This window comes from Rhamphochromis longiceps, linkage group LG4 (assembly GCF_057381845.1).
Source record: "Rhamphochromis longiceps isolate RC_006_pf linkage group LG4, R_longiceps_female_GT1.1, whole genome shotgun sequence".
NCBI lineage: Eukaryota > Metazoa > Chordata > Actinopteri > Cichliformes > Cichlidae > Rhamphochromis > Rhamphochromis longiceps.
The window spans coordinates 16,719,152-16,734,705 of NC_140560.1; the positions used below are offsets into that span (position 1 = coordinate 16,719,152).

At 42.0% G+C, this 15,554-nt stretch overlaps 3 protein-coding genes across 3 annotated transcripts; all 3 read left to right on the forward strand.

The window, feature by feature from the left end:
- Nucleotides 1-286: 286 nt before the first annotated feature.
- On the forward strand, nucleotides 287-2,546 carry ppp1r27a (protein phosphatase 1, regulatory subunit 27a). Its single transcript, XM_085403514.1, has 3 exons — nucleotides 287-1,075; nucleotides 1,362-1,512; nucleotides 2,151-2,546. The coding sequence occupies exons 1-3, from the start codon at nucleotides 640-642 to the stop codon at nucleotides 2,269-2,271; spliced, it is 708 nt and encodes a 235-aa protein (XP_085259640.1). The 5' UTR covers nucleotides 287-639; the 3' UTR covers nucleotides 2,272-2,546.
- A 1,034-nt stretch (nucleotides 2,547-3,580) lies between these two features.
- On the forward strand, nucleotides 3,581-7,176 carry mcrip1 (MAPK regulated corepressor interacting protein 1). Its single transcript, XM_085403516.1, has 5 exons — nucleotides 3,581-3,664; nucleotides 4,314-4,409; nucleotides 4,545-4,663; nucleotides 6,248-6,352; nucleotides 6,450-7,176. The coding sequence occupies exons 2-5, from the start codon at nucleotides 4,402-4,404 to the stop codon at nucleotides 6,512-6,514; spliced, it is 297 nt and encodes a 98-aa protein (XP_085259642.1). The 5' UTR covers nucleotides 3,581-3,664; nucleotides 4,314-4,401; the 3' UTR covers nucleotides 6,515-7,176.
- A 4,962-nt stretch (nucleotides 7,177-12,138) lies between these two features.
- alyref (Aly/REF export factor) lies at nucleotides 12,139-15,065 on the forward strand. Its single transcript, XM_085403517.1, has 6 exons — nucleotides 12,139-12,499; nucleotides 13,916-14,074; nucleotides 14,168-14,315; nucleotides 14,412-14,475; nucleotides 14,558-14,753; nucleotides 14,849-15,065. Exons 1-6 carry the CDS (start codon nucleotides 12,260-12,262, stop codon nucleotides 14,861-14,863), a joined length of 822 nt encoding a protein of 273 aa, XP_085259643.1. The 5' UTR covers nucleotides 12,139-12,259; the 3' UTR covers nucleotides 14,864-15,065.
- The last annotated feature ends 489 nt before the right edge of the window (nucleotides 15,066-15,554 follow it).

Sequence of the window (15,554 nt, forward strand, 5' to 3'; positions counted from 1 at the left end):
GACTGCATGATTGGGAAATCACACGTCCCACTGAGGTCCAGTCTTCTTCCTCGGGGCAATATTTACCAATCATGTTTACCATAGTTTCGATGTTTACGAGGGAACATTTAAGTCTCGGGTGAGGAGAACATTTTGGTTGTCAACATTTTTTATGATCCCTTGGTGAGTGCAGTGTCAGTGGCCATGTGACCACACAGTGGGAGGAGGCGCGCAAGGGCCACTCATTTGTAAGCTGAAGTCACTGGATATTGGACCTTGAAATAGCACTACAGAGGATATAAAAGGATCCTCTCCTGCTTGCTCCCAAAAGAGCGCAGCCTTGTGCAACAGCAAATAATACTGTGCAACGGCTAAATTGTAATTTGGGCAAGAGAAATGAGCATCTGGTGAGAAAAAGGATGACCACACAAGCGAAAAGAAGTGGATGTGGACAGAGCAGAACGAAGTAAAGGATTTGACAAGTGCTCGCAGGAGCTACTCTGGCTATAAAGTAAAAGGATAAAGGACATTTGGGGACAAATAGGACATAGAGCAAAGGATACTGGTCTTTTTACTGGATTGTTGCATTCCCTTGGATTTCTCACTTCCCTCCTCCTGATCTAAAAGACTAGAGGGAGACAAGCTGCAACCATTGCAGGCATGAAGTACAGCTACCGTGTGCCGGCGTCTACGTACGCACGCAGCTCACAGTACACACCAACTTACCACACTACCACCCAGTACACCCCCTCATATTACACACCGCCACCGTACACATCTTCATACACGTCCGCATCAAAGTACAAACCGACACAGTACAGCACCACATATTACACCCCGTCACACCACACGTCCACTTACAAGCCTGCGTCAGCATACGTCCCTTCATACAGCAAAGGGTCACGGTACAGCTCAACATGTGGCACACAAGCACAGGAAAAGCCTGCACCTGTAATTCCTGTCACACCTGCCAAGAGGACAGTGCACTTCCCCAATGACATCATCTTCCAGGATATTGTTAGACGGGGAGATCTGGAGCAGATTGGTCGGTTCATGAGAGCAAGGAAAGTTCGTGTGGATACAGTTTTCCACTCAGGTGAGCAATATCTCCACAGCTTTGATTTTCTGTTTTTTATCTGCAGGTACTCACATCCAAAGTTTCTTAAAACATATGTATATATATATATATATATATATATATATATATATATATATATATATATATATATATATATATATATATATATACACATATATATATATATATATTATTGTTGTTGGTAAAAGCAGTACTAGCTTCACTAATGACTGAGAGCTTTGATGTTAAACATTGTGCTAACCGCATTGGCTGTAAGGGAACTGATTATTACTGCACTGTGCAGGTATGGCAGCACTGCATGAAGCTGTGCTAACGGGGAACCTGGAGGTGGTGAAGCTGCTGGTCAAATATGGCGCCGATGTCCATCAGAGAGACGAGGACGGCTGGACGCCGCTCCACATGGCCTGCAGTGACGGCTACCCAGAAATTGCCAGGTAACGTGTGACTTTTTAACCAAAAGTGTACACTGATGTAAATATAGAGAAGCTGGAGGGTTATTAGAAGGGAAAAAAAGAAGCGGTTACTCTCTTGCCACTAGGGGACGCCACAGCCCATAGCTCAGCATGTTTGATTCGACAGAGCTTTAGATCCCCTTTCTGATGCAAGCACAAAGGGGACTTGTCTCTCCAGCTGGAATCGAACCAGCAACCTTTCGCTTGCCAAGGAAATGTGTTAACCATTGCACCTGTAGTATATACAAATGTGCTACAAAAATAAACTCTGCAGACAAAACCTATTTTTACATGACCCATGTAGTTTGCATGTGACAGCTGATGCTGGCATAAACAAGCAGCACCCACATGAAAAAGTGACATCACCATCATACCATCATCATCACAGTGCACACCATTCAGCATGAAAGAAGCATCAGATTAGCTGAAGTGGAGAACATTTCTGGGAAGGGAATTAACAGAGATTCACCACTACAACTTTGAAACTTGACTCTATATTCAAATGTTACAAATCTAAAATCTATTTAAAAAATTAGATGCACTAATGATTAATGATGGCATGTATTCATGCACTTTTGTAATATGTTTAAATATCAATATGTACTTCATTTTCTACTCAGATATCTGCTATCAATGGGCGCCAGCACAGAGGCAGAGAATGAAAATGGAGAGAAACCCGCAGACCTCATCGACCCAGAGTGCAAAGACCTCGCCAAACTGTTTGAGACTGGCTGCGTCTGATTGGATACCGGGCGGGTCCAAAGGAAAGCAAACAAAGATTACAGAAAGAAGAAGATGAGGAGCCGGAGCAGAACATATCCACCACAGCTCACTTCACGACCGATCCCGTAAAGCAAGATTGTGTTTGCTAGTTTCAAAACTGTAGTACAAACACCTGCAGGTGTATTATTGTAAATTATTGCCTCAAAGTGATACTCCAGTAAGCTTTTTTTCCCCCTGGTGGTTATTTTTATTTAATTTCATTATATTTGACTTTATTTTTATGTGTATATTTGTCATACTACCAGTTTCAGCACTATGGCGTAACATGGAACGTGGAAGCAAAACATGTTTTTTGTCACGTATAGTCTAACTGTCTGGAGAAATGTTTGACTTTCAGGATTATTTCAGTTTGGGTTATTTATCTGATGTGTTAGTGTTAGGCAGTTTTTACATTGCTGGATGAACTCTGAAAATTGTGTCTCATAGAAAGAGTTTCTTTACTGCTGGGCAGTAAGAGGATCATAAAAATGGATACTGATACTTTAGTATCAGTCAATCATCAATCAAAAAGAAAAAAAATCACCAAATCGCAAGCTTGTACAAGCTTTGTAACCCTGCAGTGTTTCCCCTAATGCATTACTTTCATTTATTTAGGTATAAGAATATAAATGCCAGCAGTGTAAATCTTATTATGTTTTTGCTCAGTTATTATTTTTGTATATTTTCATAAATAAAGAAGCCTTTTATTAATTTGACTGACTTTCTGTTGTGGTCTCTCTAAGGAAAATGAAACTACATTTCAAGAACTACAAAGTTCATAGAGTTATTCGTGCCATCACTAGTAAAGTACTTCAATCACTGGCATTTTCTAGAAAGCTACTATCTGGTATTTAACTAACTCACAACCTTGTGACGCAAGGGTTAAAATACGCTTGAGGATTTGTTTGTTTGTTTGTTTGTTTGTTTGTTTGTTTGTTTGTTTGTTTGTTTGTTTACACTTTTACAGTGACTCAGAGGAACACTTGGTTTCTTAAATGAAGAGCAACCACTTGGTTGACCGGGCAATCCATCTGTTGAAAGGCTGCAGGGGCCTGGACCAGCACTTGTGTTTTATTTCTCCGCTCTCTCTGCTCTGTGCTGTGGATAATGAGTGCTAAAAATAAATAAATAAAATAGCCTATAATAATATTAATAGTAATAATTACCTGCAACAAACCAACATCGTTTTTGTTTGTTTGTTTGTTTGTTTGTTTGTTGTTTGCTTGCTTTTCCTGTTTTTTTATTTGCCTGAGTCACCTGGTTTGGACGGATCACTTCCGTTTGTTTTCCCGGAAATGTTTGGTTGGCATTGGCAACGTTTTAGCCAGCTCTAACGCCATACAGCCACGTCCGGAGGAGTGTTTATACACGGGTTTGTTGAATATCCTATCTCTCGTTCAGTGTGCATCTGGAAATACACTATTGCGCTGATGTTTGTTTTTTCTAATACCTATCCTGCGCTAGTGAAATGAATGAAATTGTAGCTGTTACGAGCTAACGTTACGACAAGACAATGAAACTCAGCAGTCAGCTAACTACATGCTAAATTCTCGTGTCGAAAAATATGTTGTTATTTGCCCCCACAGACATAACTGCTGGGGCACGCGTATCTCTAAAATACAAACTGGTTTAGATACAATGGTTTTTAATGGCAGTGGAAGGCTAAAACGCTGGGTTTCGGTTTGTAAGCCGATGCTAACACTGCTGAAGCTACTGGACTCAAAACGTAAACAATGGCTCCTTGTTTAGCTAACGTCAATATTTCTCATTTTCAAACTCCTGCCTGACATTAGCTTTACTACAACTAGTTAATCTCAGCAACAATGATTTACTCGTTATATCTCTAATGTCACCGGAACTCATCGGATGACTGACTATGTTTTAAGAGCGTTAAGCTAGCTAACACCACTAACCAGAATTACTACCATCTACACAGTTAGCTTAAAAGTAACCAATGCTGAAAAAAGTATTTCTGAGGTCATGTGGGAATTAATTACCCAGTCGCTGTTATTTACTGGCAGGACTGAGCTGAGGACTTCTGGACGTTTGTTTATACTTATATTCCACTCACCACAGAGGAGCGAGGAGCAAGTACAGACTCCAAACAGAATGACCAGGTTTGACCAAAGACAAGCACTTAAACACCCGTGATCACATTTAATTAGTGCTTTTGCGGTAGCTTTAGTTTAGAGTAAAAGATGAATTGACTGTGTGCTGTGGTGCTAATTTGAACGTTTCCATGTTTTTTGAAGCTCATCAGCTCCCAGGATGGTGAACAGTTACAAGAGAACTTCAAGCCCCAGATCCCCTACTAACAGTGGGGAGCTCTTCACCCCGGCACATGAAGAAAATGTGCGCTTTATACACGACAGTAAGTATGCCTGTCTAACAATGATGTGCCAAACTCTCTTCATGAAAACATTCAGGATTTTAAATGCAGCTCCTTGAAAACTAAAACTGAATTGCCTGTCAAATGAATTTAATTCTGAAAAGGAAGATTCTTTCAGAACCTAAGACACATTCAGGTTGAGTTAAAATGGTTACTTTTCAGTTAACTATAAACTGTGCAACTATAACAGTAGATTATTATTTATCATATACTTAATAGGGTAACAAATAGCAAGTTGGTTACACAAGACATTAAATTAAACAGCCTCTAAATCATGAAAGCTGATTATATTAAAAATGAAACAGCATTTTGATCATTTTTTGTTAAATGTTTGTCTCTACAAAGCAAAGGACACTTATTACGAGCAGTATTTGTAACTGGTTAGTCTGTATTCATTGTTGTCAAAGCTGGTCATTTAAATTCCATGGTTTAGTATTATTCATCAGAAGTTGCCAGGTCTCTTTGAGGCCTACAAACCCATCGTCTGTCTTGCAGAACATCAGTATCTTTGTGTGCCACTGCCACCTATAGATCAGCACAGTAATGTGGAATGACAGCCATTTTTAAGTCTTGATCTGCCTATCCACATGCAATAAACAAAACGGGATCCAGCTGGCAGCCTGTCCACTATTTCTGTGGCTACACAAAGAGAAGGACTATGAGAGTTAAGCCAATGCATATGCTACAAAGACACACTTGAGTGTAGTCCTCAAAACACACACTGTGCATGCTGATCGGGATAAGGAACCACTGAAGACTTCTCCAAAAAGAGAGACACACACAAAACACACAAAGAAAACAGATCAAAAAGCATAGAGGAGAAACACAAACAGTGGAAATTTTTATTCTGCTTGAAAGGAATTCTTCGTCTATTGTGACCTGTTTGCTGTGCACCAGATCTCTGACAGATCTGTGACCAAGATTAGCATGCATGCCCTTGGACATAACAATAAATGCCTACATGACACTTATAAGCTGTATTGTACCATTAAACGGACACTCTTAAGGTTGTGCACACACTAAAGAAATTCTTGCAGTGTGCTTTTTACCCAGCTGTCCAGTCACAGTCATGCCAATCATGGTGCAGGGGCTGAATGGTTGAGCCCTTGGTATTTGTGTTTGCACCAGATGACAACGCAAGATTGCCACAATTTATGCAATAATACAAAATCAGTGTTTGGAGGATTTGTTTACTATTCATCTGCAGGCACCTGCCAGCATATTTTATGTCACTGTACATTATTATCATTGTACATGTACAATGAAATTATAGGTGCTCCACGCCAACTGTACAGGAGTAAAATAAAATGGTAAGACAACAGGAATGTAGCTCCTCATCCTTTGTTAGTGAACACAGACCACAGTTGAAATTCAGTGATTACTTCCAAAACATTGTTAAAAGGACTTTAGTGATGATGGTTTAAGATGGCAAAAATTCATTTTCCACGCTCCGACACTGAAGCACTTTAAAAGGTCTGGAAATAATGCTTTGCAAGTTAGAAAATGCCAGCACACAGCTCAGATGCATCGTTAAGTAAAACGTATTCGTCTTTGCTTATTTCGCAGCCTGGCAGTGCGTGCTCAGAGACATAAGATCAACGCAAAATAGTGACCGGAATGACCGTGGACCACAGGAGTATGTCGAGAAGAACCCAAATCCTAACTTACATTGTAAGTTCCAGCAAATATTTATTTTTCTGTCACACTAAAAGATGAAATCGGTAAAGGACGTGCCGGTTAACTACTCGTTTCCTTTTCGTTCTTGCAGCTTTCACGCCAGTGGACCTGAGTGACCTCAAAAAACGCAACACACAAGACTCCAAGAAGTCCTAGTCTTTCTCTTAATGATCCCATTGCTTTTTTTTTTTCTCCCATACATTATCCTTGAGAACTTTTCCTCCGTCAGCCCTCTTGTCAGCCAGAAAGTTATCGTTGTTGGTCAGTCTAACACAGAATGCAAATCTAATTTCTAAACTCTGGACCATAGAAAAGCTTCTCTTCCTTCGCCCTCAAGACTGACTAAAAAGAAAAAGTTGGATTTCTCTCAGTTCCTGTTTTTTTTTCCAGTCGCATTCGATATGTGGACGAGACCGATGCAAAGATTCATCCAAAATTTGCCGACTTTGTACCTCAGCTTTTCTTTGTCTCCACAGGACGCAAAAGACTTCAGTCTTAAACGCGACGCTACAACTACTACTAATATGACATGGGAGGAAAATATGAAAGGGCTGACTTCTTATTTGTAGTTTTATTTTGTTTATCATTAATTAAGCAAGTGTAGAAGTAATTGAACATTCACACACACACTTTATGGGCGAGTTTTGAAAGCCAAAACAGAGTGTAAACAAAGCCAACATTTTTATTATACATTTTCTTGCCCTTGGTCGGACTTTATTAAGTAGAGGGCCTCCCCAAGTATTGATAAATCCCCCCCATTCCCCTCTTCTTTCCCAAAGCCTTGAAACAAAATGTTGAATAAAAAGACTTTTACAGTACTTGTAGTTTTACTTACTCTACATAAATACATCACTGTATTTTTATCACATTAGAATTCTAGTTATGTATTGGTCATGAGTTGTAATTTAGTTTTTGATCCAGTTTATTTTCAGCTAGTTTCCAGAGTTGTTGCTCAAAAATGTTCAGATAGCCTTTGTTTTCACCAGTATTGGTATTATTTTAATTGTTTTTCTTTTTAATTATTATAGTATTTTATTATTTTTCAGATCCAATATTTAAAAAGTCAGCAATTTAGATGTATCCCTTTGCAAGGCACTTTACGCACAGTCAACGTGTAGGGTGGAGCAGATGATACTCCAAAGGTAAAGACAACCAGGCTTGACCTTGTTGGGTGATCTTACTATGAAATCATACATATATGACCATTTTAGAGGTCTGATATTTCTCAAAACCTCCTTTTTAAGGCAGTCTTATACACTTTAATGACAAAAGTATTCACTCAACCTTCCAGATCGCTGAATCCTTACATCACCAAGTGCAATGCAAAGCGTCAGATTCAGTGGTGCAAAGCTCGCCACCACTGGACTCTAGAGCAGTCGAGACGTGTTCTCTGGAGTGATGAGCCACGCTTTACTATCTGGTAATCCAATTGGCAAGTCTGGGTTTGGGAGTTGCCAGGACAACAGTACTTATCTGCTGCATTGTACCAGATGTGAAGTTTGGTAGACGGGGGATTAAGGTGTGGAGCTGATTTTCAGTAGCTGGGCTCGGCCCCTTAGTTCCAGTGAAAGAACTGTTGCTTCAGCATACCAAGACATTTTGGGCAACAATTCGGAGATGGCCCCTTCCCGTTTCAACTTGACCACAAAGAAAAATCCATAAAGGCATGGATGAGTGAGAGCTTGACTATCCTGCACAGAGTCCTGACCTCAACCCAACAGAACATCTTTGGCATGAATTAGATTAGACTGCAAGACAGGACTTCTCATCCAACCTGACAAATGTGCTTTGGGAAGAATGGTCCAAAATTCCCATAAACACTCCTAAACCTTGTGGAAAGTCTTCCCAGAAGAGTTGGAGCTGTTCTAGCTGCAACGGGTGGGCAGACATCATATTAAACCCTCTGAATTAAAATTGGGATGTCACTCAAGTTCACATGTGTGTTAAGACAGACGAGCAATATAGTGTATATATAATAGTACTGGGGTGGCTGTAGCTCAGGATGTGGATCAGAAGATTGTTGGCTTGATTCCTGGGTGCTCCAGTCTGAACCCAGAGTTGTTTTCTGATACATCCATTGAAGTGTAAATGTGTGTCAGTGTTTGATAGAAAGCCCTTAGGAGTTAGATAAAGCATAGAAATGAATGGGTGAATGAGGGATGTTGTACAAAGTGCTTTGAGTGCTCAACTAGGGTAGAAAAGCACTATATAAGAACCAGTCCATTATCATTTATATAACACCTACAGGAGCTTTTTTAACATCTCATTATATACTGATCCATTTTGCAGCTTAATTATTTGCAGCTGTTTGTTTAATTTAGTGCAATTCGATCTTGTTGATTAATTTAACTTAGCTAACTGCTTTAAATCTCCAAACATACAGGTTGGATCAAATGGTGATTCTAAACTGGCTGTAGTCAAAAGGGTGTAAATGGTTATTTGTGTTTCTGTGTTACCCTGTGCATGGTGTACCCCACCCCTTGCCCACTTTCAGCTCTGCCTGACCGTGAACTGGATGTGTGGTTAAAAATATCGATGGATATATAGGTGATAGATAACTGTGTCTGAACTGACAGATTGTGCCAGCAAGGGATAACTAAGCCAAGGGTAAAAATGTCTTTAATAATTTATTGAATTGGACTGGATGAATGCAGGCATTGTTAAAATATCCAAACCTAGTTGTGAGTGTGGTAATCTCAACCTGCACAGCTCTGTGTAGCTGCAGCTGTTATCACACCATCAGTGCCTAAAAATTGGATACCATATGACTCAATGCATTTTCTATTTCTAAATGCGGAAAAAATCTGAAATTGATCCAGAGGGTAAAAAAGCTGTTTACTAAGCTCTAAAAAAGCAATCTTGGAAAATTATGCTTTTATTCAAAGCGCTGTATTAAAGATTGTTATCCACACAGTTGGACTTTGATGAATTATTTCTTTGAACTGTTCTTTTTCCACAGTGGAATGATTGTACACCATACATCATTAATGACGCACACTGTGTCTGAGGAGGATGTGCGGAAGTGCTTCAGGAAGGTGAACGCACGCAAAGCTACTGGTCCGGACGGGATTCCCGGCCGCGTCCTCAGGTCATGCGCGGCTCAGCTGGCTGGAGTGTTCACGCACATCTTCAACCTTTCCCTCTCTCTGTCTGTAGTCCCAGCCTGCTTCAAAATGGCCACCATCGTCCCTGTACCCAAATCCTCCACCATCTCCTCATTGAACGACTGGCGACCTGTAGCCCTGACCCCCATCGTAAGCAAATGCTTCGAGAAGCTGGTCAGGGACTTCATCTGCTCTGCACTACCCGACTCACTGGACCCTCTACAGTTTGCATACCGCCACAACAGGTCCACTGATGATGCCATAGCCCTGACACTACACACTGCCCTGTCACACCTGGAGAAGAGAGACACGTATGTGAGAATGCTGTTTGTAGATTACAGCTCAGCATTCAATACCATCGTTCCCTCGAAGCTGGACAGGAAACTGCAGGATCTAGGACTGAGCAGCTCCCTCTGCAGCTGAATCCTTAGCTTCCTGTCTGACAGACGCCAGGTGGTCAGACTGGGCAGCATCACCTCATCCCCCATCACACTGAACACTGGTGCTCCACAGGGGTGTGTACTGAGCCCTCTCCTGTACTCACTCTACACCTACGACTGCACAGCCACTAACAGCTCCAACATCATTGTGAAGTTTGCGGACGACACTACAGTGGTGGGTCTTATCACCAACGGTGATGAGACGGCTTACAGGGAGGAGGTCAGCGCCCTGACCCACTGGTGTCAAGACAACCATCTCACCCTCAACGTCGCAAAGACAAAGGAGTTGATAGTGGACTTCCGGAGGTGCAGAGAAGTACACACCCCCATCACCATCAACGGCGCTGCTGTGGAGAGAGTGAGCAGCTTCCGGTTCCTTGGCGTACACCTGGCTGAGGATCTTACGTGGTCAGTACACACAAACAAAACAGTGAAGAAGGCGCAGCAGCGCCTCTTCTTTCTCAGGAGACTGAAAAGATTCGGCATGAGCCCCCGCATCCTCAGGACCTTCTATCACTGTGCCATTGAGAGCATCCTCACTGGATGCATCACCACCTGGTATTGCAACAGCACCGCCTACAACTGCAAAGCTCTCCAGCGAGTAGTGCGGTGCTCTGAACGGATAATTGGAGGTGAGCTTCCCTCCCTCCAAGACATCTACAGGAAGCAGTGCCTGAGGAAAGCGGGGAGAATCATCAAGGACTCCAGTCACCCCAGCCATAAACTGTTCAGACTGCTTCCATCAGGAAGGAGGTTCTGCAGCATCCGGTCCCGTACCAGCAGACTGAGAGACAGCTTTTTCCACCAGGCCATCAGACTGCTGAACACGTCATAGACACCTCAGCTTCACTACTGGAACTTCAACATTATGCACTCCACACTGTATATAAATGCCACTTGTTTTGCACATATTCAACTCTGTATATTTTATATATTTTATTATTATTATTATTATTATTATTTTATTTTATTTTTTTACTATTTAATTTGTAAAAATGTGTATACACACACACACACACACACACGTAGGAAAATATTTAGTATACACATCCAGAAATGCATACACTATTATATATTGTACATATATTTATTAGTTTCAGGTTGGCCATTCTTGTATTTTGCTCGTTTGTGTTGTTGTGTTTGCACATCTCTGTTGCTTGTGGGGCTCGCACACAAGAATTTCACTCGCATGTGCTGTGCCAGTGTGCCTGCACATGTGATGTGACAATAAAAAGTGATTTGATTTGATTTGATTTGATTTGATGACTTGAGAAAAAAAAAACACCATTTGGGCGCACAAGTTTGAATTTATGTATGCAGAAGTATACATGCAGGCTCACCCCACAATTTAGCAAGTTGCACCTTGATAACACACTTTTGTTAGCCATAAACATTTTTGGCATAATTCTAAGTGGACATTTGACCAGTCTTATGGGCAGAATTTGCAAAGGTCACTTAAATCGCTTGATTTCCTGGCACTTACGTTTAAGTGTAGTCCACAGATTTTCAGTAGGGTTGAAGTGGGGCTTTGGGAAGGCCATTGAAGCAGCTTTATGTTTATCCATGCCAAAACCAGTTGTTGAAACACCAAATGTGTCCAGGTTTCAACCACTTAGCCACTGACTTTATGTGAAGTGAGGTGATTTGGAGGTGGTCCTACTTCTTCGTTATTCCAAACACTTTGTGCAATGTAACTGTCAGCAGGCAGTGTCTGGTTTAGGTGCAGTTTGGACAATTGTGGGGTGTATATCTATAGTTTAGCCAGTGCTTTACGATCATTCCACACTGGAAAACGTCAGTTCACAGAAATCATTAAAAGCCAAAAAATTACCATGACGATCGGTTATGGCCACAAATATGTACATATTTATTCAAACTGACTAACAGTGGTACATTTTCTTTATTTTTCGTTTGTTTTTATTTCAGTTATTTTATACACACATAGCTGTAGTAGTTTGTGTACTGAAGACTTTCAACTACAACTCAAAATAATGAAATTTACAGTGAAAACGGTAAATTTATTTAATATTTAGATTATTTGAATAATTGTAGATTTAGTGTTTCGGATGATACTGTTAATTGTTTACCGATACTCATCTGGGGAGCAAAACAATAGCAATTCCCTGTTGGTAACTTTGTACTAAAGTCTGATTGGACAGAAAGCTGTTACTACGCGTTGACGTATATCTACGTATGATACGCGACGAAACTGTTTTTCTTTATTGAGCAAAGGTCTGCTCATTGTGTTTTGTCGTCGGGGAGAGAGAGGAAAGAGCAGGCAGAGGGACCATTGAAGTCTAGGGCTTTACTTTTTTTTAACTATTTCATTAACAGTTTAGCATTATTGGGGCAGCATAATGACCGATAAAATGGATATGTCTCTAGACGACATTATCAAGCAGAACAGGCAGCAGAGAGGTGGAGTCCGGGGCGGCAGAGGTCGAGGCCGCGGAGGCGCAGGCGGCCGTGGAGGAGGAGGCCCCGGGCGTCTCGGAATCAGCGGTGGAGGATTTGGAGGCCGAGGCGGCGGATCCGGCCCGATGAGGAATCGACAGATCCCGAAACGCGCTAGAGGCAGACCAACGCCTTACAGCAGGGTATGAGAAAGTTAAAGGAAAAGCCTTCGACAAAGCTGAAAATGCCTGGTTAACGTCGTTCTGTAGCTAATCCCCTAGCCAGCTTGCTAGTCAAGCGAATAAAATGATTGCTAGCCGCCGAGTTTTCCCTTCGGAGGAGAGCTCTATAATTGGCGGCTAAGCATTAATGGAAGTTGTATGCATATTGTGTCCCCTCTCCCACAATCCGTATGTGTTACATCCTTTTTCAAGAGGAGCCCTTTTTGGAGAGAGCAGTTGTGTTAGCCGTGTTGGCTAACTAGCTAAAGTTGGATCGTAAAGGCCGAAGCGGCGCCATTTTGAATCAAGCACCTTAATTTAGAGCTAGTCGTCCAAGGTCCATATCGGTGCTTTTCCACCTCTTGTGTCAAATTGATGGTGAAAGGAAATCTCATCAACGACAAAGTCTACCCGCACGCTACTATCGTGGGAGCAAAATCCTTCCTCCTTTTTTTTTTTTTTTTGGTCAAGTCCCAGCGCAGCGACCAGACGGCCTTTTGTTCGGGAGTGGCTGACGCTCTTCTCAGCAAGGCCCATTTTGGTGGCTATTCAACCGGTGTGGCTGTTGCTGTTTGGATGGATCAGTGGACTTTAAACCTCCTCTCTGATAGTTTTCATGTTAAGGCAAATCATCACTCCTTAATTGTGAATGAATATCTAAACAAAGCCCCAGTCAAAATGGCGTGTCTCAAAATGGACGCTCAGATAATCCACGCTCATTGATGGGGGGATAGCTGGGCCCCCTTTCAGTTTGTTTACATCCCCTTCCCCACTCATCCTATGGACATTTCCCCCTTCATGAAAGCCCTTTTCGTGGCTTGGTAAAGAACTCTTGGGCGGGCCTGGAAAACATGGTGCAACGCTGGAGGCAACGCTGCTTCAGACGGCGACCCCCTGTGTCCCTGAGGATCATGTCTGGAGGGCCTCTGGTGGAGGTGCAGCTGGCAAGAAAACAGTGGGCAATTTTTGTAGCTAGCATGGGAGGTTGTTTGGGTTTAAACATAGAGATTATGGGTGGGAGTGGGCTATAATAAAATCAGTTGGCTCCATTTGAACTTGGTCATTGAAAAGACATGTACTTTAAAAAAAAAAAGAAAGAAAATGTATCCAAAGTGTATGCATGTACAGGTTGTATACAAGACATCCCCTTGCCTTTTAATTATTCTATATATATTAAGTTGTCTTGTGTATGTCCTTATATGTCTGAAGTGATTCACTTGCTTGTAGTGATTGGGGTGGGCAGGGAATAGTGGGGATCCTCTTGGGGGACCTGAGCACCCTGGCCATTTTGGAAGTGGAGCCCCTGCTTGCCCCAACACCCAGCCGTGTGGACTCTGTGAATAGCAGAGGCAAGGGGATCCTGAAGTCAGCAGGTGCGTTCTCTTTCGTCTGTTGCAGCCTAAACAGCTTCCAGATAAGTGGCAGCACGACATGTTCGACAACGGCTTCAGCGGCTTCAATGGTGCTGCTGGAGGTGGAGGAGGAGCTGGCGTGGAAACTGGAGGGAAGCTCCTCGTGTCCAATCTCGACTTTGGGGTCTCAGATGCAGATATTCAGGTATTCTAAGTTGTTTGTGATTCTTGGCCTGGGTTGGTGTGTTTAACAGTCTGGATCAAGAGGGACCAATTGTTTTGGGCGTGTGTTTTTTAGGAACTTTTTGCTGAGTTTGGAACTCTGAAAAAGGCCGCAGTTCATTACGACCGATCAGGAAGAAGCCTGGGAACTGCCGATGTCCACTTTGAAAGGAGGGCAGATGCGCTCAAGGCCATGAAGCAATACAACGGCATCCCACTGGATGGTAAGTCTTACGTTCTTTGACCTGCCAGTATAAACAGTTTCTTAAAGTTCGCTGCTTCTGTAAAGATTTTGAGGTTCATGGTGTTTGTGTTTTTAGGGCGGCCTATGAACATTCAGCTCGTCACATCACAGATCGACACACAGAGACGGCCAATGCAGGGGTACGTTAATATTTCTTTTTGTTTGGGAGGGGGCAGCAAATGCATTTGATGACTCGATGTGTAAAGGCTCCTTTATCTTCAGTCTGAACAGAGGCGGCGGAGGAGGCATGATGAACAGAAGTCGTGGTGGTGGCGGCTTTGGAGGCATGCAGAGAGGCCGTGGAGGGCGTGGTGCAGGTGGCCCTAGAGGACGAGGACGAGGCGGCCGTGGCGGTAGTAGCAAGCAGCAGCTGTCAGCAGAGGAGCTCGATGCCCAGTTAGATGCCTACAATGCCAGGGTATGTCTACCTGAAACTTTTAAATATGATTTCTTCTGAGTAACGGATTGTCCATTTTCTCACATGTCTAATTAACTCTTGGTTTGTTTTCTCAGATGGACACCAGCTAAGAACGTAAAAACAAGCTCCTGAGGGTCGTCGTCCCTTCCTGTCTGCACAGAAGGGTGGCTGTTACAAATGTGCAGATTATTTTACACTTGGTTGTCTTCTAATGTGATTGAAAATATTGCCCCACCTCTTGTTTTAAATGCTCCAAAGTGTTTTTTACCAGTTTTGTTTGTGATTTTTTTTTTTTTTTTTTTTTTTTTTTTTCCTCCTCCTCCTCTCTCTTCTGGTGGAAAAAAATGGTTTCAACTGTAGGTTATGGAACTGGGTTTCCCCAGTTTGTTCTTCTACCCTGTAGTTAAACAATTGTAATAAAAACCTGCAGTGCATATTAACCACATTAAATGTCCCTTTGTTTGGGTTTTGTTTTTCTTTGTTTTTTTGTTTTTTCTGGTCATATGTCTACTTGTGCACTATAGTTCACTATAAAATGTATTATTTCACCTGTAGCGTATCAGGATTAAAGACCTGTATTTGCTGACGTTTCTGTATTTTGGAATAAACATTTGCATTGTTTTGGAAACTTGCAACAACTGTAAAATACAGATTTGCCATTTAAATGGAAAAATAAAAGGAGTGGCCTAGAACTTGGGTTTCGAAAACCTTTGCTAACTAGCAGATGGAGGACTGGATTAATTGTAATGCACGCATTAGTTGTAGGCCCAACGTGCTCTATTTGCTGCAGAAAATGATACT